At 60.0% G+C, this 22,662-nt stretch overlaps 2 protein-coding genes across 4 annotated transcripts in view; one reads left to right on the plus strand and one right to left on the minus strand.

Annotated features, from left to right (window-relative positions):
- Positions 1 to 3,305, plus strand: part of CHD5 (chromodomain helicase DNA binding protein 5) — a 61,412-nt gene extending 58,107 nt beyond the window's left edge. The window contains exons 37-41 of the mRNA XM_046661787.1: positions 1,287 to 1,419; positions 1,821 to 2,016; positions 2,797 to 2,960; positions 3,071 to 3,185; positions 3,298 to 3,305. Of these exons, the coding sequence (XP_046517743.1) occupies positions 1,287 to 1,419; positions 1,821 to 2,016; positions 2,797 to 2,960; positions 3,071 to 3,185; positions 3,298 to 3,305 (616 nt within the window). The remainder of the gene's footprint in view (positions 1 to 1,286; positions 1,420 to 1,820; positions 2,017 to 2,796; positions 2,961 to 3,070; positions 3,186 to 3,297) is intronic.
- A 4,979-nt stretch (positions 3,306 to 8,284) lies between these two features.
- The window catches only part of KCNAB2 (potassium voltage-gated channel subfamily A regulatory beta subunit 2), an 88,829-nt gene continuing 74,451 nt past the window's right edge, over positions 8,285 to 22,662 (minus strand). For all 3 annotated transcript variants that reach the window (XM_046663471.1, XM_046663472.1, XM_046663470.1), the window contains 8 exons: positions 21,636 to 21,679; positions 20,514 to 20,600; positions 16,652 to 16,737; positions 14,215 to 14,335; positions 13,986 to 14,080; positions 12,878 to 12,998; positions 12,432 to 12,520; positions 8,285 to 11,280 (listed from right to left, as the gene is read on the minus strand). In XM_046663471.1, the coding sequence (XP_046519427.1) occupies positions 11,191 to 11,280; positions 12,432 to 12,520; positions 12,878 to 12,998; positions 13,986 to 14,080; positions 14,215 to 14,335; positions 16,652 to 16,737; positions 20,514 to 20,600; positions 21,636 to 21,679 (733 nt within the window). In that variant the 3' untranslated portion in view covers positions 8,285 to 11,190. The remainder of the gene's footprint in view (positions 11,281 to 12,431; positions 12,521 to 12,877; positions 12,999 to 13,985; positions 14,081 to 14,214; positions 14,336 to 16,651; positions 16,738 to 20,513; positions 20,601 to 21,635; positions 21,680 to 22,662) is intronic.

Consider the following 22,662-nt stretch of genomic DNA (forward strand, 5'->3'; position numbering starts at 1 on the left):
AATGCTCCTAACTCCTACATGATCCTGAGTGCACCTCCTCCCAGGAATGATGCCTGAAGGGCGCTTCATCATTTACGAAGCGCTTTCATTCAGTCAGTCCATCTTTACTGATCACCTACCATGTGTCAGGAATGGAGGATGCAGCCAGGAACAAAACAGCCCCCAATTCCCGTCCACCTGGAGGTGGCATCCTCCTGGGGGTAGACGGTGAATACCTTGAGTTAGGGAGGCGAGGGTGAGGGGAGGTTTGGCGTGGGGGTTGCATTTTCCAGTGGGATGGTCAGAGAAGGGGACATTCGAGCACAGACCTCCCAGAGGCAAGGAGAGAGGCACACAGCCCCCTGGGGAGGGCCCCCTGCAGAGCTGGCCTTCATGACAGTCTTGAGTGGGGCTGGTTCTTAGACCAGGGGGTGGAGTGTTGTAGAACAGGGCTCGGCAAGCCTTTCCTGGAAGGGACCAGAGAGCAAATGTTTCAGGCTTTGCAGAGTGACTGCTCTGCTCTGCCACTGGAGCAAAAAATAGCCACGGGCAATACGTAAACCAGTGAGCGTGGCCGTGTTCCAATAAAACTTTATTTACAAAGCAGGCTGTGGGCCGGATTTGGCCCGTGGGCTGTGGTTTGCTGATCCCTGTTGTGGAGGTTAAGGTGTTCGGCGCCAGCCTGCCTGGGTTCACAGCCTGGCTCTGCCCCTCACTCAGGCGGGGCCTTGGGCGAGAGAACTTTACTGAGTCTCCTTGTTCCCTCTGGAGACCCTGGGGGAGGACCCTTCCATGCCTCTGCCAGCTTCGGCGGTGGCCGTCATGCTTGGCATTCTTGGCTTGCAGCCGCCACATCCCTGCAGTCATTGTCCCTGTCATCACATCACCGTCTTCCCTGGGTGTCTCTGTGTCTGTTTCCAGATTCCCTCTTCTTATGAGGATGTTAGTCTTTGGATTAGTGCCCATCCTAACCCAGTATGACCCCTTCTTAACTCGATTATATCTGCAAAGACCCTATTTCCAAATAAGGTCACAGTCACAGGTACAGGGGTTAGGTCTTGAACATTTCCCCTGCCTGGGTTGTTGGGATGAAGGAGTTAACATGGTGAAGCCTCAGTGCCGTGTCTGGGTCCCCGAGGGCACCTGTCAGTGTCTGCTGATTGTCACATCATCGTCATCAACATGCTCATCTTGCCCTCAAAGTTAATGACTTGCCCAAGAGCACACAGGCAGGACTCCGAACCCTGGGCTGGTCCCTCCGCCTCCTGCCCCCTGGCCAGGTTTGCCCTTAACGGTGCCGCACCCAGGCACGGCTACGCCCGCTGGCAGGACATCCAGAACGACCCCAGATACATGATCCTCAACGAGCCCTTCAAGTCTGAGATCCACAAGGGCAACTACCTGGAGATGAAGAACAAGTTCCTGGCCCGCAGGTTCAAGGTCGGTCCTTGGCAGGGCCTGAGGCTGTGGGGAGGGGGCTGCAAGAGGGGCAGGTTACACGAGGGCCTGGGGCGAAGGAGTTAGCCAGCAGCCATCCCCTCCTCTTACATCTGGACTTACACCTGGCTGTCCACGAAAGGGAGTGCTTTAGTCAATCAAGTAACAGGGTGCTGGATCCTTCCTCTGTGCCAGGCCCATTGGGCAAGTGTCTCTGCCTTGGGTGATGGGCGCAGAGAACCCAACTTGGTGAGGGCTCCAAGGGGTAGCGGAGATCAGAAGAGGATGGAACGCTGCATAGGAATGTGTCCTCCCTCCCTCCTTTCTGCCAGAGCCCTGGCCCGGGTGGGTGGGTGCTGATGGAGGAGGGGGCCAGGCCAACACTCAGTCCTCCTGCCCGCCAGCTGCTGGAGCAGGCGCTGGTCATCGAGGAGCAACTCCGGAGGGCTGCGTACCTCAACATGACCCAGGACCCCAACCACCCAGCCATGGCCCTCAACGCCCGCCTGGCCGAGGTGGAGTGCCTTGCTGAGAGCCACCAGCACCTGTCTAAGGAGTCCCTTGCCGGGAACAAGCCTGCCAACGCCGTCCTGCACAAGGGTGAGCGAGTCCCTCCTGGCAGCCGGCTCAGCGCCCTCCTCCTGCCCAGTGGATCCTTGGCCATAGATGAGGGCTCTGAACGGGGCCGGGGCTGGGGACAGAACGTCAGCCCAGAGGGCGTACCTCCTGGCCAGGATGGCACAGTCTGTTTCCCAGTCCCTTAAGCCCTGACAATATCCTTTAAATATGTTGTATCTTTAATTCTTGCAATATCTGTAAGTGGTGAGGTTTATTATCCCATTTTAAAGATGGGGACATTGAAGCTCAGGGAGGTGAAGTAATTGCCCAAGATCTCCTGGATTCAGACCTTTGACCCTTGTGCTCCAAATCTTCAGGAAGCTCCCAAGCTGGCTGGGGGGATGGGGTGAGCCAAGGCCAAGCTCACGCTAGAGTCCCTGGCCTCGCCGGCCCCTGCTCTGTCTGGGAGATGTTTCCTGAGGCGGCTCTGCCTGTGAGCCTCCCACCCTGTCCCCCGCGGTGGGCCAGGGCTGCAGGCCTTCCTGGGAGCCGGGAGGCTGACTCGGGGCCTGGGGGGAAGCCCAGGGTTGGGTCAGTTTCCGGCTCTCGTCTCTGCAGCCCTCGGGCCCCAGGGAGAAGCTCTTTGGAAAACCCCGTTCTTCTCCCAGTTGGCATCTCTTGGCTGTGCGGGTCTGGGGGGCCGGGTGAGGAGCACCCCCTGGTGTCTGCTGTCCTGGGAGTGCAGTAACACCCCCTTGCAAATAAGCAGCAGCCTGGGCTGCCTGCCTTGCACTCCTCTCGTCTCCCACCTCCTGCCCGCAGTCCTGAACCAGCTGGAGGAGCTGCTGAGCGACATGAAGGCTGATGTGACTCGCCTGCCCTCCATGCTGTCCCGCATCCCCCCGGTGGCTGCCCGCCTCCAGATGTCGGAGCGCAGCATCCTGAGCCGCCTGACCAACCGAGCTGGTGACCCCACCATCCAGCAGGTCAGGTTCGGCCGCATGCCCCGGGCCCACGTCCCCCTCACGCACATCCTGGGCGCCTTTGGCTTGGGGGTGCACGACTGTGACCTTTAAACCTGAGTCCTTGCCTCCAGGGCGCTTTCGGCTCCTCCCAGATGTACAACAACAACTTTGGGCCCAACTTCCGGGGCCCTGGACCGGGAGGGATTGTCAACTACAACCAGATGCCCCTGGGGCCCTATGTGACCGGTAGGTGCCCGTCTGCTTCGGGCAGCATGCACAGGGGGCCCGCGGCCCCACCTGCCCACCACGGCCCCAGGCAAGCCGAGGCTTTCTCTCTCTCTCTCTCTCTCTGGGACAGACATCTAGCCGTCCCCGCGACTTCCTTCTGCTGCAGCGCTCATTTCCAGCTGAGGTAAGGCCGCCCCTGGATGGTCCACTGTCCTTCAGCTTGGTGAGTCAAGCCTGGCCCAGATCAGCCCTGGTCCATGCGCTGGATTCACACCCCTGAGCCTTGGGGCCTTCACTGCGAAGGAGCTGCCCACTTGCCTGGAGACCCTCTGCCCCAGGTGCCTCTGCCCTGGGGACCCTCTTGGGCCTGGTGTGTCTGTCCAGGCTTCCAGACACTTCCCTGGGAGGCTAGGAAGGCGGAACACGAAGGGCATGCTCCTGTGTGTAATGCGTGTGTCTGTGTGCACACATGTGGCGGTGTGCACGCATGTCCATGGCAGTGAGTCAGGGATCGTGGGCCCCAGTCTGCAACCCTGTCTCCACTGTTCTACCTCCACTGCCTGTTGATGATGGGTACCCCAGGACATCACCTGTCCTCTCAGCCCACCCCTGCCCCTGTCCAGGACCAGGAAGGTGGCTCAGGGTCGAGGTGGGGAGTGTCACTGGCTAGGAGAGGGAGCTTGTTTCTGAGAAGCCGGCAGCTCAGCCTGGCCTCTTCCATCTGGGCTGTCAGCCTCCACCAAGCCAGTCCCCTGGGTGTGGCCACAGCCTGGCCCACCTCAGGCTGCGCAGTCTTGGCTTGGGAGCCCCCACTGATCACGGTGGCTGTGACAGGTGACAGGTGCTTCTCCCTGAGTGGAGACCTGACTGCCCAGCTGCATGACCCGTGATCTGCCCCTTGCAGCCACGCCTGCCGGGCCAGCTGCCTGACTCCCACAGGAGAGAAAAGTTGCCACCTTTCTAGGAGCCGTGCCACCTTGGGACAGAAAGGGAAACTGAGTAATGCTGTCACACGGGGGGCGAGGCCCTGCTCTGCTGGGCCAGAGCCCAGAAGTGCCACCTCATCATAACTCGAGTGTTCCACACGGCGTCATGCCCACGCCACACCGGGATGTGCCCCTCGGTCACTGTTGCCAGAACGACTTCGTAGAAGAGATTCCATTTATTTGTACATCTTTTGCACTTTCCTATTGAAGACTTGAACTCGTTTGTCTTGATAAAATTGAGTGACGTGTGGAGGAATCTGACCTGCAGCACTTACATCCCTCTGTCGACGGGCTCTGGACCGAAGGGAAGCTCCTGGAAGCCCTGCAGCCCATGGACTTGGCCCTGCGGGGGAGGACGCAGCGTCTGCCCTGGGAGCCCTCGGTGCCCCCACCCACTCCGTCCTGTCTGCACTGCCCCTGCTCCGGCCCCTTGCCCGCTTGGGGTCCCCCCAGTGCCAGGGGTCAGGACTGGGGAGCTGCTGCCTGTCTTGAGGGTAGAGACCTGGCTAGTGCCTGGGTCAGGGCAGGGCGTTTATTGCCCCCTCTTCCTGCCAGGGCTGGACACCACCAGGTATGTGCTATCTCCATGGGTGAGGGGGCTCTGTTAGCAGCTGTGTCCCCCTGGCCCAGCATGTCTCCCAGGCGCTGGACTCTGTCATCAGCACTGGAGGGCCTGTGGCTCCTGCCCTGCGCCTGGCAGCGGGGGGTAGGGCCTGCGGGTGTGGGCGTAGGGCCTGCCAGAGTCTTTGTCTTGGGCAACTGCGGAGAGGGGCTTGCCCTCTGTCGGGGTGATGTTGGCATCCCAGTAGGGAGGTCGCAGGGGCATGGAGGGTGGCCCAGGAACCCCTGGCCTGCCCTGTGCCCTGGGAGGCCCATCACACCCACCTCCAGGTACATATTCCCTGTGCGGCCTCATGGCCACAGATGTGGAGAAACCAGGCCACCCCTTGGGGCCTGGAGTCACCCTGTCCTCCTGTCCCTGGAGAAGCCTAGATCCGGGCACTTGCCACACGAGTTGTTCTCGCTGTGTTCTCGGATGGCTTGGGGAAAGCTCCGCTTGAAGGCAGGGGACTGGACTCGATGGCCTCTCCAGCCCTCCCCACTGGAGCTTCCTGCCTTGTTTCCTGCCAGGAACCCCCGTCAAAATCCCGGCCCTTCACGCCTCGGCCGGTGGTCTCTGTGATGGCTGTCGCTGGGACGGGTCAGGGGAGTGGGCCAGGCCTAGGCCTCTGTGTCTGATGCTCCCTCTGGTCCTAGCTCAGCCTGGAAGGGATTTGCAAGTCGTGAGCAGGGGGCTTCCTGGGGAGGTGCTCTGGGTACAGAATCTTGTCTGAGCAAGAGACAGGCTGGGCCAGGGTTGGGGGTAGGGGCACCAGGAGGGGCTCAGCACAGCTCCCTGGCTGGGGCTGGGGCCAGGATTTGGGGGCATGTCTTGGGGACATTTGGCGATTAACCAGCCCTCACAGACCAGATGTCCTCATCTGTAAATGGCTCTCTGAACCCTGGAGGGCTGGACCCCAAGGCCCCTTTCATCTTGGTGTCCCCACGCTCTCGTCTTGATCGGAATCTCCAAGGCCGACCCCACCTCAGCATTGCGGGCGGGCGGAGTGGGGAGCATCCTGGAAGTGGCACGCAGGTTTCCAGGACACACGTGCAGCAGTGGCTGACCCCCCCTTCTGGGAAGGGCAGAGTCACTGCTGTCCATTGTGCTTCGTCCAGTCCCACGTGCACGTGCGTGTTGTGTTCTCCGGTCAGTGCCTCCCTGCAGAGGCTCCTGGCTCAGGCCATGAGTGAGGTGACTGCCAGGAGCCTCCCCACCACCCCGGGCCCTGTCATGCTCCCCTCCCAGACAGGCTGTCAGCCCTCGGGCTGGCCTCCTTGGGAACAGTGGTGGCCTTTCCTGGCCACAGTGCACAGGTCTTGAGTGTCAGGCCAGGAGGCACATGGTGGCAGGGCGGGAGTCTGCATCTCCACCGCTCTGCTCTGAGGGCTGGGGGTCCCTGCCAGCCCTCCTCCCTAGGAGGACACCCTCTACCCTTCCACCTCTGCCTCCTTCCCAGGCCTCGCCAGTCTCCCCTTTCTCCTCTTCCAGGCCGGAGCTGGGCACCCACGGGTGACCTGGCCCTTGGCACTGCCTGGCCCAGGAAGGGCTCAGCTCTCCACAATCAGCACCCTGGAGGCCCGGGAGCGGGGCTGCGGACAGCTGGGGAGTGGGTTTCTGGCTGACTGGTTTTGGAGAGGAAAAAGAATCTTAAGAATGTTTTCTTCCTGATTTATCAGTTTTCTCCTACCAAAAGTGGTGGTGGAGGGAGTGGGGCATCCACTGTCTTTGGCATCTTCAGGCTGGGTTTGGTTTTTGCTGCTGGCAGAATGAGGGTCACTGTGTGCAAGCGGGATCCTCAAGTGCCAGCCAGCACTTTTGTTTCCAGCCACCTTATTATTTAAACCAGTGCTGAGTAGCTTTCTGTTGATCCACCTTTGGGCCACGGTCTCACAAAGCATCGCCTGCTGGGCGCCCGGGTGACGAGGGGAGTTGGTTGGACCGACCGTGTCTGGAGGGCCCCCCTTACACGTGCATGCCACGGAAACACATCCTGAGACCCCATGTGAGGAGACCCACCCTGCAAGCCACCTGCAGAAGCTCCTTTGTTTTCTGCAAATTGTGATCAAGGCCCTGCTGATGCCCACAGCTGGTGCAGGTGCCTCCCTCCTGCCCATCGGGGGTCCCTTCCCAGGGTCCTCCGGGGGTTCCCCAGCCCAGGTCGGGGGCTGGCTGAGTCTTGCTCCCACGACACCTGTAGCCCTTGTTCCCAAGTGTCCTGTTCCAGGGCTCTTGAGCACCTGAGGGGGTCGCGTAGAGGGTGGGCTCGGGGACCAGAGAACCTCCACAGTGTGGCAGGAGCACAGTGGCGGTGGAAGGGGCTGGGTTGGGAGGCGGGGGCTGACGTCTTGGCCTGGACACGGCCTAGGGTGCCCCCCCACCCCGGCTCCTGCGGTTGTCCTGTGCCCACCACAGTCTCTGTCGAGGAAGCTGGCTCCCGCCCCATTTTATATTTCCAGAAGTTTACAGGTTGTGGTGCATCAGCCCAAAGTCATTGGCGTTGTGTTTTTGGATTTTTTTTAGTTTTCAGATTTTTTTTAAACAAAGTATTTTTTTAGGTACGATAACCCAGAAAGGGCCCGTTGGGTGTGTGTGTGTGTCCTGAACCCCCGACACTGAGATGGGCGCCTGAGCCCCCACCGGCCCCTCTGTGCTCACGCCTGGAGATGAGGGGTTGCTCTGCTCCCTGCGCCAGAGAGCAGAGTGTGGGGAGCCAGCAGCCCAGGCCGGAATCTGGCCCAGCTGAGAGGGGACCCCTCCCCCAGGTACAGCCCCAGGCCAGCCGAGGGGCGGGCTGGCGCTTTGGGCCAGTTGGAGGGTCCCGGCCCAGGGCTGGAGCTGAGCCCCCCTGAGTGGTGACTGTCTGTCCTCGGGAGGATGTGGAGGCCCGACATAGACTTAGCCCGCACAGCCCCTTCACTTTGTACTGTGTGTATGTCTTGGTTTTCTGTGTTTTAATAAATCCTTTGGGAAAGGATTGAATCAGTGTTTTCCTGAGATTCTCATTTGGTATAGGAAGGGGGTGAGGGCTGGGGGGGCCAGGGAGGGATGTGGGGGGTATGGGGTGTCACTGAAGCCACCTCCCACCTGAGAAGACACAGCCCTTGAGGCTGCTGGGCTCGCTGGGAAGGAGGGGCACCCCAAGGAGGGGCGTGCAGGGGTGGTATCTGCCTGTCCCACCCGTGCTCCTAAACACCGACCGCTGCATCAGAGAAGCACCGAGCCCCCAGTGACAGCCTGCAGCCTCCGCGGACCCTGACCTCTGTCCTGAGGGCACAGCAGCCTCCCAACAGCCAGACAATGTGTGTGTTGGGGTGGGGCACCTCCATTCCTGCCTCACTTGGGAGAGATGGGGAGGGTCTCAGTTCCCAACCTCTGCCTCTCCCCGGGGCCCATCTCCCAGCCCACCCTTGGCCCCAGGCTCAGCCTGTCTGCCGGCCCCCTCCTCCCTCCCTGCTGCCCCTGGCCCAGCCCTACCCAGAGTGCCTTGTACCCTGGAAAGGAGGAGAGCAGAAGGCCGCAGACCCCGATGGGCTTGGGTTTTATTTTGTCCTTCCATAAATACGGTGGCTGTGTCTTGGCTGAGTGTCGTTGGGAAGTGCGAGGCGTATGGCATCTCTGCCTACGTGGGGAAGCAGTTAGCTGAGGAACCAGAGTCATTAAAAAAAAAAGGGAGGGGAAAAAAAGCACATTATTTACACGGGTGGGAGAGAACAGGAGACAGAGCAAGTCCCTCTGGCGTTCCTCCAGACCTCAGAATTAACCACAGATTTGGGATGAGGAATGGTGGGGGCTCCGTGTGTCACTAACAAGGAAGACTGGTCCCGCCCCTGCCCCTAGACCCGGTCTGCCTCCTGTGTCAGGCCCTCCTGGAGGGGACCCCACGGGGTACACTCTGCTTCAAGGGGAAGGCGAGGGGCTGGCTGGCGGGTGGCTGGTGGGCTTCCCTCAACCCAGTAGGGTGAGGCCGGCTGGCCCTAAACCCGTGCCAAGGCCCAGGCCACCCCTCCGTGCCTGCCCCCCCCAGCTCTTCCGTTTCTAGGCCCATCCTGAACCTTCCGTCTGAGCCCTCCTCCCCACTCCAGCCCCCGCCTAAATCGGGGGACCCTCCCCTAGGAAGCAGAGCCCTGTCTTCCCCAAAAGTGGGTGTGAAAAACAAGACACCTCAGAATCAGGCTGTGGATGGTGCCCCAGGGCCTGAGGCTGCTTGGGTCCTGCTCTGGGCATTTCTGCCTTGGCCGAGCTCAACTGGGGGCCCTTGTTTCTCCGTTTGGGAAACGTGTGGCCACCAGGGGCTCCGCCTTCTTGGGTGTGGCTCATGGGGGCAGAAGCCCCCACCTCGGGCCCCACTGCAAGCCCCGGTCCCTTTTCCAACAGCGGGTGGGCGGGGGGCAGCATTGTGGAGGGGGCCCAGCCACTCTCTCCAGTGAGGGGTGGGCCATCTGGCCCCTCAGCACGGCCAGCCACTGGGACTGGCTGAGGGGGCCTGGGATGAAATGCCCAGTGTGGGGCCCTGTCCTCAGAGCAGGACACCCCTGCCCTGTGTGATGGTGGGGAGTGGCTGCAGGCCCGGGACCTCTGCTGGGACAGGCGTTGCCCCCTCCCCACACCCACGGGGTGAAGCTTGTAGGAGACTTGGTGAAGACCTCCAGGGGCCGGGTCTATGAGGAGGGGGAAGGTTCTAGCCTCTAGGGTCAGCATAAAGGTTGGGAGTAGAGGAAGTCTCCCCCTCCCGCCTCCGCCCCTGCCTTTGCGGCTTTCTTAAAGCCAATTCCCAGGCCTGGGCCCAGGCAGGACTGGACAGCAAGCCCTTTGAGAATGCGAATGCAGGGAGGGGCGGGGAGGCCCTCTCGGAGTAGCTTCTCTGAAGGGTGAAGCAGGACCCGCGGAGCATGAGGGTTGGGGGTGTGCCGGGTGGGGCGGGAGGCACACGGGGGCCCCTACAGAGTGGCCTGGCACATCTGTAGAGCCTGGCTCCAGCCCCTACATAGCCAGCAAAGGCTGGGGTACCCCCCAGGACCACAGGGGCTGGGGCTTCTGGCTGCAGGCCCTCCACCCCAAATCCCTCCAGCCCCAGGCAGGGGCTGCAAAGGGTCTGACAGTTGTGCTTGTCCTGCCCTCCCTCCCTGTCCCCAAGCTGTTCCAGGCTGGGGTGGGGCCTGGAAGGGAAGGACCAACCCCATCGTCCTCACTTCTCACAGGGTGTGGGGAAGTGGTTGCAGGGGCTGCACTGCAGCCTGCCTGCCCAGGTCCCAAGCTCTGAGCATGTAGACACTTAGCCCCGTGAGACTAATATGTCACCCCCACCCGATCTGGGCCTCAGAGGGGCATCTCTCCTGGGAGAGACTCCCGGGGTCTTTTCCTACATTGTGTGGGCTGCTGCTGGGTGTTCGGGCCCCCAGCCCCTGGGCACGTAGCACGGAAAACCCCAGGGACCCCCCTCAGTGAAAGGGTCTCAGCATGTTCTCTCTGCAGATCCCAAGGCCACCACCCTGGGGCAGAGCAGAGGCGGCCCACCCCAAGAGTGGTCAGCAGCCAGAGTCCAGCTAAGCATGCATGACATCAAAGCATTCTGGCTCAAGGACAGAGGGGCAATGGACTGGGCACCTGGCAGGGACGGCAGGTGGGGCCCTGGAGGGACCTGGGCTGGAGCCCGCTCCCCCAGGCCCCTCCTAAGCACTTGGGCCTCCCTGCCACGTGGCTCATTGATTGTGCGCAGGGAGGAAGACAGGGCGATGAGCCAGAAACCAGACCCTGACATTTTTCGTGCGTCCCCAACTGCAGAGCAGTTCCCCTGGATCCCTGCCCCTGCCCGCAAGGGAGGAGGCGGAGGTCAAGGGACAGCACGAAAGGCCCCTCAGAGACCACTGGGGTGGGTGGCGGTGGAAATGGGGGCAGGGGAAGAATCCGGAGTGAGGCCCGTTGGAAAGAACCTGGAGCCCTCGGCAAGGGGGAGACCCCCAGCAGGGAGACCCAGGGCCCCGGGAGCGGGGGCCACAGGAAGAGCCAGACCCAGTGTCCTCTTTTGCTCCCTGAACACCAGGTCGGGGTTCTCGACAAAGGAGAGATCAGCCCTGCCTGCCCCTAGGACCCAACCGGCTCTCGGCCTGGCCTGGCCTTGAGCCTCTGAGGAGGGCCGTGGCTGGGAGAACATGGTGCTGTCTTCTTGGAGGATAAGCAGAGGTGGCAGGCTTGGGTGGGACCGATGGACTGTCCTTCCGCATCAGTGCTCTCTCCCTGGCCCGGTCCGACAGTGGTCCTGCGAAGCGGCAGATGGTGTCTTGCAGCGACAAAGAGATCTTTTCCTGGTGACATCTTGGTGCGTTGTTTTCATTTTGATGCAAACCACACTCTTGACTTGGCTTCAGAGCAGCTTAAGCGAGCGGACAGAGACTAGGAGGGAAACAGACTGTCCGGGCCAGCGGCCGGGGGCTTCTTAGGATCTATAGTCCTTTTTGCTGTAGGGTTTATTGCCCAAAATACTATCGATCTCGTGGATAATGGAAGACGACAGTTTTGGAAGGACCTGTGTGCGAAGATGAGAGCTAATCAGAATTCTACCGAGACTGGCCCGTCCCGGCCCATGGACAAGGTGGGGTGACATTCATCCAGCCATCTGCTGGCCCAGACCGGTCCCGCCATCATCACATCAGGCTCCAGCTGTAGCAGATGGGGGCCACGCTGCATTTGTATTCCAGAGGTTTGGGGAGGAGAGGAAGCCTGGCCTGGTCTGTACTCTCCCTCTCAAACTCCAGAGTGCTCTGGAACCTTCTAGAAGGACGGCAGCGGCATAAAATGCAGATTTCAGGGCCAGAATGCTGGACTTCCAGACCCCCCAAACTGCTCTGCCCAGCCCTCCCTACCTCAACCGACAGCAACGCCACCCTCCCAGGTGACAAAACCAGAGTCTTTGACTCTGTCCTTCCTCACCCTCGTTCAGCCAGTCATGGGCCCCACTTTTCAAAATCCAGGATCTACCCAATTCTCCCATCTCCGAACCACGGCCATCCCCGCTACTCAGGACTGTCGTCACCTCCCAGCAGATCCCTGCTTCCCCTTCTGCTCCCCAGAGTCTTCCCTCCACTCAGCAGCCAGAGAGAGGGATCCTTTTAAAACCTAGGTCAGACCACGCTCCTCCTCTGCTCCGAATCTCGAATCTCGAGATGGCTCCATCTCACAAACAATGATCACCAACGTCCTTAGAGCGAGGGCGGGACCTGCCCCCTCCTGCCCCTCTCGCCCCTGGGCCCTCTGGCCTCACTGTGGTTCTGGGCTCGTGCTCACCTGCGCCTTCACATCAGCCTGGAACGCTCGCTCCCCACATGTGTGCATGGCCCACTCCTCCCACGTCACTCTCTCAACAAGCTACCCCTGACGACCCCTTCAACGGGGCCCACGGCCCCCTTCCTCTCTCTCTCCACCTCCTGACTTGGTCTAGTTTTTCCAATACTGCTTATCACTCTCCGACACACATTCAAATTTCCTTATTTCTCAAGTTTAGTGTTTACTGTCTGTTCTGGCCAGAAAGCGAGCTGTCCAAGAGCAGGGCTCTCTGGCGGCTCCCTGACGCAACCCCAGCTCCCGGAACAGTGCCTGGCACATGGCAGGTGCTCCACAAATACGTGCGGCACAAATGACTGACGGAGATGTGAGCTCGGCCCCCAGGCCCCTACTCACCTGTATTGCTCCGATGTTCTCCATTAGCTGGTCCGCACTGGAAGCACCCAGGAGCACGGAGCTGACCCCCTCGTTCCTCAGGCACCAGGCTGGGGCAGCAAGACCACAGGTGAGGGACACGCAGCCACTGCAGGGTTCCCTTCTGGTTCGCCTTGCCCTTGACTGGACCCAGGGGGACCCAGCCTCTTGGCCATGGGGCCAAGGGTGCCTAGGAGGACCTGGCAAGCCCAGCGCTCAGGAGTGCTGGATGAGGGGATGCTGGGGGAGCCCTGGCACTGACTGTCCTGGGTGGAGAGGTGGCCCAAGTGCTCAGGGGCCCCCATCCTCTCACATGAATGTGGGAGCCCCATTACCCATGGCTGGCTGATGGAGGGGGTGGCCCAGGCACTCAGGACTCCCAACGTCTCCCAGGGACACGGGTCCCAACCCCACCCCAGCCTTGTTACCTATGGCCAGCTGGGGGAGGGTGCAGCCCAGGCGCTCGGCGATAGCCTGCAACTCCTTCAGCTTGGCCTGTTGGCGCCGGCCCTCCTCACTCAGGATCTTGTCTTTCAGCCACTGGTAGCCCTGGTTGTGGGCAGAGAACACAGCCCACAGGTGAGGAGGGTCACGTGCACCTCTGCCAGCAGATGGCTGATGATTTGTGCCAGGGCAGCACCCCGCTCCACCCTCGGCCTAACCATGTCCCACTGTGGGCTGCACCCAGGCAGCTGGAAGGATGGGACCTGTCACATCTGAAGCCCGCAGACTGTGAGGGAGCTGAGACTGGGCCCCTGAGCCAGGACAGGGAGGTGGACGTGCTGACTTGTCATCCTCCCAGGAGGCCAGTGGCCTGGGGAGGTGTGCTGCTGCCTTTGGCCCAGAGGACCACTCCCCTCAGCTCTGGGGGGTGCGGACTCACCTGTCCCCATCCCTGGGGGGACTCCAGTGCCTCCCAGGGGCTCCCTGACTTCACTGTGGGTTGGGCAGTGTGGGTGGGACAGGCCATCCTGCCCTCGAACCCGGGGCCTGGGCTCCAGGGCTGGATGTGCCCTGGCCTGGGCAGGCCTTTCTCTGCCTGCTCCTCATCCCCCAAACCCTGCAGTCTGGAGACCCTCCTGAGTCCCCACTCCAGAGGCGTTTATGGGGGGGCACCTGTCCCAGAGGGTCACCTCTGAGTGACAACTGAAGAAGCTCTCTAGCCCCCAGCCTTGAGCTCAGGCCAGAGGTCTCAGAGATGGGCCGAGAGAGTAGAGGTAGCTAAGGGGGCATCCCAAATGGCACCTGTGGACCCAGCCCAGGTTGTGAATGTTGAACCGAGGTGGGCGGCAGAGGATGGGATGGGGGTGAAGGGGTCTCTTCACCTGGGACACGTCCCTGGGATGGGCAGCCCTTCCAGACATGGGGTCAGGCCAGCAGGAGCTCTAAGTTCCCATGCCCCAAACCAGGTCCCCCTACCCACCCCACGTCTCCGCGCAAGCAGTGGCCAGGGGAAGGCCTGCCCAGCACCAAGGCCCCACCTCTCCGGAAGACCTGTGCCCTGCCCGTCCCCACCCCAGCCCAGCCGCTCTTCACCTTCAAGGAGGCTCTCGAGTAGGGCGGGATGCCGCTATCGTACTTTCCGGACACGATGCCGCAGGCCAGAGGGGACCAGGTCATGGCGCCCACTCCTGGGAGAGGAAAGCCAGGCGAGGTCAAGCCCAGGGCCCTGGCTTGGGGGGGTGCAGAGGAGAGGGAGGGGGGCCGGGGAGGGGCAGAAGGGCGAGGCGGGGCGGGGCGGGGTGGGCAGGGCAGAGGAGCCCACCTATCTTGTGGAAGAGCTCGGGCAGCTGCACCTCCACCTTCTCGCGCTGGAACATGTGGTACTCGGCCTGCTCGCAGATGGGCGGGATCAGGTTGAACTGCCGGGCCACGGAGTAGGCCTCCTGTGGATGCAAAGAGGGCCACGGATGGTCCCTGCCAGTCAGCGGGTCTGGGGCGCCGCCTGGGCAGCAAGGAGAAGGCACCGAGGCATCCCCGGGAAACAGCTGGCCCCCATCCCTTCCCCCCACCCAGCTTTCCTCGCAGCTTGTTAGCCCCTAGCGGGCCAGGAAAAGGGGGGTGGGTTGTTGGACCCCAAGGCTGAAGGAATTCAGGGGAAAGCCCAACCCAGTAGTGAGACTTGAGTTCTGGCACTTACTGGCCAGGTGGCCTTGGGCAAAGGGCTCACCCCTCTGTGCCTCAGTCTCCCTATCTGTTGTGAGGGTCGAATGAACCAACAGTGTTTGCAGCCCTCATGACAGGGCCTGGCCCATGGCGGTACCCAGTGCCTGCCCGCTGTGCTGTTACTGTTTTATTAGGATTGTCACTCCAGGGTCTGGACCCGGGGCGATGGCAGTGGCAGAAGATGCTAGGTCAGGAGGGAGAGTGGCCGGCATCAGCCCATCTCTGGGACTGGGAGCGCAAGGCCTCGACTCCTCCGCAGACTCTCCCTCCACTCCTACCAGACGGGTGTGAGCCAGGGCTGACGTCTCGAGACAGACTCCTGGGGAGGCCCTGTCTGCCCCTTAGCTGAGAGGCCCTCTCCCCCTTGGCTTGAGCCTCAGCTTTCACATCTGTAAAATGGGGACAAGGTACTGACACCTCGGTGAGCTCAGTGCTGGCTCGGGGCAGCTTCAGAAGATTGCCAGATGCTCGTTAACACCACAAATGCGGAGTAACACCAGGGGCTTGTACAGTCGTGTTTAACGGGAAATAAAAATCCTCCTCCATTTCTTTGATGAAGCCGAAATCTCGGACTCACTAGACAAGCCCCTCCCAGGGATACTGGGATGCGGGGAAGCCTGGAAGGCAGGGCACGGGAAGGCCCGGCTGGGACGGGGCCTGGAAGCAGGTGGGCCGGGTCCACCTGAGCAGTGCTGGGAAGACGCACGCAGTCCCGGGCCTCTGCCCTCCAACCCCCTGCCCCCCAGCTGCCTGCCTCTGAGGAGCACGGGGCCACCCTGTGACCCTTCTGGGAGACCCCAAACTATCAAGAACATCTGCCACCCTTGGCCTCTGTAGGCTCCCATGGAGGGAAATGACAGTGAAGCGGATGCTTTTCTGAAAGTGCAGGTGAGGGGGAAAACAGGGATTAGGAGATGGAAGCCCGGGGTCCCAAAAGCCGGCCTACATCCTGACGCAGCCCTGAACTGCACAGCCTGGGCATCGATCTCGGCACGAGCTGTGTGTCCTTGGGGCTGTTACGTAACCTCTCTGTGCCTCAATTTCCACATCTGAAAAACAGGACGACAGCAGCACTTTCCTCATGGGGCATTGGGAGGATTAAACGGGAGTGAGCCCACGTGAAGCCCTCAAATCTAACGACACCTCGGGGCCGGCCCCGTGGCCGAGTGGTTAAGTTTGCATGCTCTGCTTCGGCGGTCCAGGGTTTCGCCGGTTTAGATCCTGGGCGTGGACATGGCACTGCTTGTTGGGCCATGCTGAGGCAGTGTCCCACACAGCAGAGCCAGAAGGACCTACAACTAGAATATACAACTAGGTGCTGGGGGCCTTGGGGCGAAGGGGGAGGAGGGAGGAGGAGGGGGGGAGGGGGGGGGGGGGGGGGGGGGGAGGGGGGAGGAGGGGGGAGGGGGAGGAAGGGAGAAGGGGGGAAGAGGAGGGGGGAGGAAGGGAGAAGGGGGAGGAGGAGGAGGAGGGGGAGGAGGGGGAGGGGGAGGAAGGGAGAAGGGGGAGGAGGGGGGAGGGGGGGGGGGAGGGGGGGAGGAGGAGGAAGGGAGAAGGGGGGAGGAGGAGGAGGGGGAGGAGGGGGAGAAGAAGATTGGCAACAGATGTTAGCTCAGGTGCTCATCGTTAAAAAGAAATGAAAATCTGATGGCACCTGGAATGTCATGGGAGCCCAGCACGAGTGACACGGACTGTTACCACTGCTGAGCACTGGCTGAGCTCCAGGACCTGTTTTCTCAGATAACCCTCAGAACAGCCTCAGGAGGGGAAGGTCACCCCGGTGGTCTTGTTCTTCAGGTGAGGAAACTGAGGCTTGGAGAGGTTAAGCCACCTGTCTTCACACAGATGAATCCCATGCAGCACTGGGATTCGAACTAAGACCCCTGTCTGCAAGGCCTGAAGACATCGCCACCACACCCGCTGTCCTGTCCCTCCTCTTAGACCCCAGTGTGGTGGGGACCAACAGCAGCGAATCTGTCAGAGGCTGGGGATCTCCTCCACAGAGTGGCCGCACGCACACGGAGAGGTCACCATACCATGATCTCCATGGAGCTCCAGCGCGATGTGCCCCAGTACATGGCCATCCCCTGGTTGATGACGTGGGTCATGGCACGCACGGTCTCTGTCACGAGAGAAGGGGAAACCACAGGTGAGGGGGTGGCCAGGGGCACGGGGCCAGCCCAGGGACACTCTGCAAATACAGGTGGGGCGCCGGGAGGCGGGAGAGGGTGCTGCAAAGACATCTTGCAAGCAGTGTACTTCCTGGCTCTGACGTGGGGGGTGGCAGGGGTTTTCTGGGACGACAGAAAAAACTGAACCGCGATCTGAGAGGTTGATCTTGAAAACAGTTTCCCCAAAGAGTGACAGGTCTTATGGAATCTTGAAAAACGGGTTATGGATGGAATGTGACTTTTTATGGCAGATTAGAGGGATGGGGGAAAGGTGAGATCAAAGAATGTGATGCTAGACTCTAGAATGGGGGGAATTCTCTAGTCTGGGAAAGAATCCGGGGCGTGATCCCTCAGGAAGAACCAGATAACGGATTAAGGTTACAGTCAGATGGGCAGAAGGCAACAGGAAGTAAACACAATTTTTGTCCGTTTCTCGTCTCCCACGTGGGGCTATGCCAGATTCTCATCAGGATCTGGAGAACTGACTGGAGAGCTAATGATGGCATCTGTTGGGACAAAGGGCAGGGCGGGGCTGCAGGGGGAGCCTGCTAAGGTCCAGGAAAGCCAGAAGTAGACATGGAAAGCCCCGTTTGGACCATGGCCCGCCTTCTCGGGCCAGCCCAACATCAGACACGGGACTGTCCCCCACCTCCACAGCAGCCTTCCTAGTGCTCAAAAAAGCTTTTGAGAAAAGAAAATCTGCCAGCTATAGTTCCCCTAGGCTGTTTCAGCCTCATGGGGATGTTGTGGTTTTTAAAACAGAACTTGGCCTTAAATTTTGAGATTGCAAATGTCTCTTAGCTTTGCAGGGTGAAGGGCCACTGCCTCTGATGTCTCACAGGCCCCATACAGTGCTTGCAAGTTCAGCTGCCAGACGCAGTGTAGGGAGTAGAGAGGAGGAACAAGTGTTTCTAAAAACACAGCATAACTCTGACCCTTGACAGTCCCCGTCGCTCCCGGAGCGGCTTGCTCCTCATTTGCCACCAAGATGGGGGAGCTGAGGTCCTTGACGATGCCAGGGGTAGGGGGAGAGCCAGAAGGAAGGAAGGAGGATGCTGGGTTTGTTCTGAAAGCTCCACCTGGGAATGGCACAGCCCATGGGCACCTTCTCCCGCAGAAGGCAGCACCTGTTTTGGGGTGTTACTTCCCACCCGGCCTGGGTCCCGGCGCGCCCCTTTGGCCAAGGTCCCTTCCTTCAGTAGAAGGCTAAGGAAGCTGGGCCTTCTGGGGTAGAGGTCTCAGCGGGTTTGCCCAGAATCCCTGAAAAATCACCCCTGGGCTTCCATGCCTGCAGGCCAAACCCTGCCCTTTCCTTCCTTCCAAGGTCAGGGACTGGGCTCCTGTCTGCCCATCGTAGGAGGAGGGCTGGCAGGGAAGCCTGAACGCCCTGGGGCCACCAATGGGCTGCCCGCTTTAACTGCTAATGCCATTCAAGGTGAAGGAGAATGGTGCCTGGTTGGAAGGCTGGAGGGTCCCAGGAGGAGATGTGCCCACATCCACCCCCAGCCCAGGCTCCCGGCCTGGCTGTCCTCGTCAGGTGTTTTAGAAACACTCTTGGGGCACCCGTCACCATGCAGCGTAACTGCCCAATTCTTTTCAGCCAAGGCTTAGGGCCACATGCCGGAGAGAGGCAAGCAGAGGGCACCCGTTCGTTCTCCAGCCTGGCTCCCTGGCACGCCCTCGCACATGGCTCTCTCCTGACGAGGGCAACTGCACAATGCACTGTGATGCCCCTTCCATGCAGAGAGGGGAGTCCACGGGCCTGGGGGGCGAGGCCCAGGGGCAGAGCCTGAGAGCCCATGCCGGCCCGAGAGGGAAGGGTCCTGGGCAAAGGCTCCTGGGTTCCCCGATGGTTCCGGGCAGCGGCAGGCGGGACGTGGAGCCCACACACAGGAGAACAGCACTCTGCGCTCTGCCCAAGCCCGAGGTCACTGGCCCCAGAAACAGGGACAATTAGGGGCAAATGGCCTTCACCTCAATACTTAATGCTGTTGAGCAGAGGCAGGAGGACCAAATCCTTCCAGAACCCATGACCAAAGCCCACGGCATGTCCTGCCACGTCACAAATAATGCACGGGAGGGGTCAGGTGGCAGTGCTAGTCGGCAGGCAGGAGCCCTTCTATGGTGGAACACAGCCCAGGTCCCAGGGCCCTGAGCTTAGGGGCGGGCAGAGGCCAGGCATGGCCAGAGGCTGCCCCAGCTCATGTAGGTATTCCTCAAGGACGAAAATGATTCCATGTGGATGGAGAGGTCAGGCTGCACGGCAGCGGGTGAGAGTGGCAGGTGGCCCAGCCCACCCAGGGGACACGAGCTCCACACGCAGCCAGGGTGCTCACAGAGGAGCCAGGGGCTGTGAGAGGTCGGCTTGCCGCTGGGGCTTTTTGCTTCTGGTTGAGGCAGGAGCTTAGTAAACATGAACCATGGAGAAAATGAGACTTGCTGGGGTCACGTGTCCTGGGGTCCCTGATGTGTTCGCTTCTGTGGGAACCCCGTCTCCCCAGCCCTCTCCCAGACCAGCCAGGGTTGGGGTTTCAGATGCTGATCACGGCATCCCCAAATCAGGAGGAGGCCCCGGCGGACCGACGGCTGGCCCCCAGGGTCGCAGCAATGCAAGGCGGGCGGGGGTCATGCGCAGAAGGATGGGAGGAATGAAATGACAGCATGGCCTGGGTCGCGAGGGGCACGCCGCTTCGCTTTTCTTTCACTTGCAAGATGTTCTCAGAGGGCACTTATTTTCCCTTTATGCATTTTATGGAGAAGTTTGTCATCGGTGGGGAAAGAATCGTGTAAATAAAACACTGTCTCATAAAATGCAGCTTGGACACAGAAGTCAATAGTCGGGCCGAGGGTACTGTGTACCTTCTATGATGAATGTCCTTGACTTGGAGGAACTAAATGGGTCCCCTGGTGACAAAAGAAAGATTTAAAGAGACCAGAGTTTACAGCTGTGGGAACACTGACAGGCGTGGTATGACAAAGGGCATGGGGAGGGAGGCACAGGGGCACCGTCCGCAGAACACGTGTTCTGTTAAAAAGTAAAACCACCACACACACGCACATATATATACGCACACGCACGTGCGCATGGTATATATGGAAACAAATGAAGAAAAAATAACTTAAACACAACTTAATTTTCCAAGTTCCTGAAGCAGCAAAGCACAAATGAGAAGGAGCCTGAGCAGGGAGCTGGGGAGACGAGGGGGCTGAGGTCGCAGGAGCCGAAAGAATAAATAAGCGCCAAAGACACCAAAACTGCTTTTCACAGCACGGCCCAGTTTTTCTCCTCTCGGTAACAATTCATCCCCCCGAGCAAAGCTCCCCTAAACCTCCCAGCGAAGCTGACTGAAAAGAACACAGCAGTTGCAAAGAGTCATCATATTGTGACTTCATTTAGCTACAAAATATTAACAGCTGACAGGAGAGAACATTCCACACAGTTCTAAACCCAGGAGGGGGCCTGGCACGGGGTGTGCATCAGGTGTGGACCCAGAGCAAGGACCAGGCCTCAGCCTGGAGGTGCCAGGACGCAGCTGGTAGGGTGGGGGGACAACACTCAGGCTGAGCTCAGGCCCTCTCCTCCCCCCGGCCTGGTCTCCTCTGACCACTGGCCTGGGTGCCCAGCAGGGCCCCGTGGTGGCGGCCATCAGAGCCTCAGGTTCTGAACCTGCTGTCCTTGAGAAGCTGTGCCCCGCCCAGCTGGCCGGTGCTTTGGGCGGGAACCTACCTTCCATGGGTGTGTTGGGGTCCGGGCGGTTGGCAAACACCACGTCCACGTAGTCCAACTGCAGCCGCTCCAGAGAGGCCTTCAGACCTGGGGGGAGTTGGGAGGGACGGTCACCAGCTTCACAGATAGTCCTGGGGCTCACCTGTGCGCGGCTCAGGGAGCAAGAGACAAAAGAGAGCAGGCCCCTGGCACTGGGAGCTGTCAGACAGCGGGGAGCATGGCAGGCAGGTGCCACCCGAGGTCGAGAAAAGCCACGACACCCCAAAGGGGGTGGGGGTGGGTCCACAGGCCAAATGTCCTGTGAGTGAATGAAGAGGGGACCTTCCTAGACTGCTGGTGGCCGTGTGGCGACTGGGAGGCTAGGTTATGGGACATGGAGGGAGCGTGGCATCTGTGTCTAACACATCAAGGCCCGTGGTGCCTGAGATGTGAAGATTGTGACCTTGTACTTAGCAACAGGTCAGAACAGAGCTGCAGAGCAGAAGTGCTCGGGCTGCAGAGGCGAAGGGTGGGCAGCAAGGCCTCCTCACCAATTATTTTTAATGGAGCGCCTGTATTACCTTGATGGCAATGAACATAGATAGAAAGGCACGAAGACAAAAAATACACGGGAAGTGAGACATTCTGGCAGACCCCTCTCAGCATCCCATGTGCTGAGCCCCAGGTAGGCTGTGTCCCACATCCACCCTTGCCCGGGTCCTTCCAGGTTCCCAGTACCCTCGAGGGGAATGCTTTCACTGCACCCATATTTCAGTTGCTGCCACAGAGGCTTGGGGAAGTGACGTCCTTTGCTCAAGGTCACCCAGTCAGCACGAGGCTCAGCCTGGATTGAAACCTAGGCCTGTGTATGTCCTCTGTGGAGACAACACTGCCCATCCGAGGGTGACATGGCCCACCTGCCCATACTGCTGCCCCCTCCCTCATGACATGGAGGGAACACCCCGTGTGAGCCTGGGTGGAAGGAGAGGGTGGGACCAGAGCACCCAGTGTCCCTAGGACTTGGGTCCTGCACCAGATCATTGGTGGGTTTTAGGAGGCTTTAGCCACTGCACTTTCTTCACTTCCGCATCCAGGGGAGGCTCCCAGGGCTTGGGGGGCCGTGTGGAGCCAGAGCCCCCTCACCTTCTATTATGTGCTTCCTGGAAAGGCCCCTCTCGGTCTCCGCTCTGAAAAACAGGCCGACAGCGTGCATGATGTTACAAGCGGTTTTGGGGAAAATGTTTATGATGCAACATTAGGCGAAAAAGTAGGTCAGCTGCTGCCCCATGCAGTCTGATTCCACTTTGGGGATAAAACCACCAGGCTTCAGGGATCGGCTCACGCAGGCGGGGGAAGGCCTGGGAGGCCCCCTTGGCTGGCCTGGGGAGGCGCGGTGGCAGTGGGGGACTGAGGCTTTGGTTTTTCAATCTGCCCTTCTGTTTGGCTTTTTTTGTTTTGTTTTAAATTAAGAATGAATCATATTTATAATTCCTGGGGAACTGATTTTGTCCAGCCCCAGAGAGAATGTGGGGCCAGATCCTTGGAGATGGGCAGGGGTGGTCTGTGGCCCAGGGAAGGTGGAATCATTAGGACAGTTTATAAATTTTCTGTTTTCCAGAATTTTGGGGATGTTACTTTTGTAATCAGAAAAATAACACACCCATGAAACTAAAAATAAAAATTAAACAAGGGGCTGGTCTGGTGGCATAATGGTTAAGTTCGCATGCTCCGCTTTGGCGGCCCAGGGTTCACGGGTTCGGATCCCGGGCGTGGACCTAGCACCACTCATCAAGCCATGCTGTGGCAGCATCCCACATACAAAATGGAGGAGGACTGGCACAGAGGTTGGCTCAGCAATAATCTTCCTTGCCAAAAAACCACAAGGTTTGACTAAAAGACAAACTCAGCCAAAGCCGCTTTTCTGGAACTTGATGTCCCTCAGTAGGGATGGTCACCATCCAGGTAAGATGGGGAATGATGCTTTGGGCACCAGGAGATAGGAAACTGCACTGGGCTGGCTCCTGGCTATCGGGAGGCTGGCCTGTCCAGGACAGACCCTGTGGACCCTCTGTTTCTCCAGGATGACTGCCTCCCTCCCCGCCCCCGGGAGACTCCTAACTCGAGGGGTCTCTGCAGAACATGGGGCTGCAGCTGCTTGACCTGAACCCCA

Source organism: Equus quagga, chromosome 5 (assembly GCF_021613505.1).
Source record: "Equus quagga isolate Etosha38 chromosome 5, UCLA_HA_Equagga_1.0, whole genome shotgun sequence".
Lineage (NCBI taxonomy): Eukaryota > Metazoa > Chordata > Mammalia > Perissodactyla > Equidae > Equus > Equus quagga.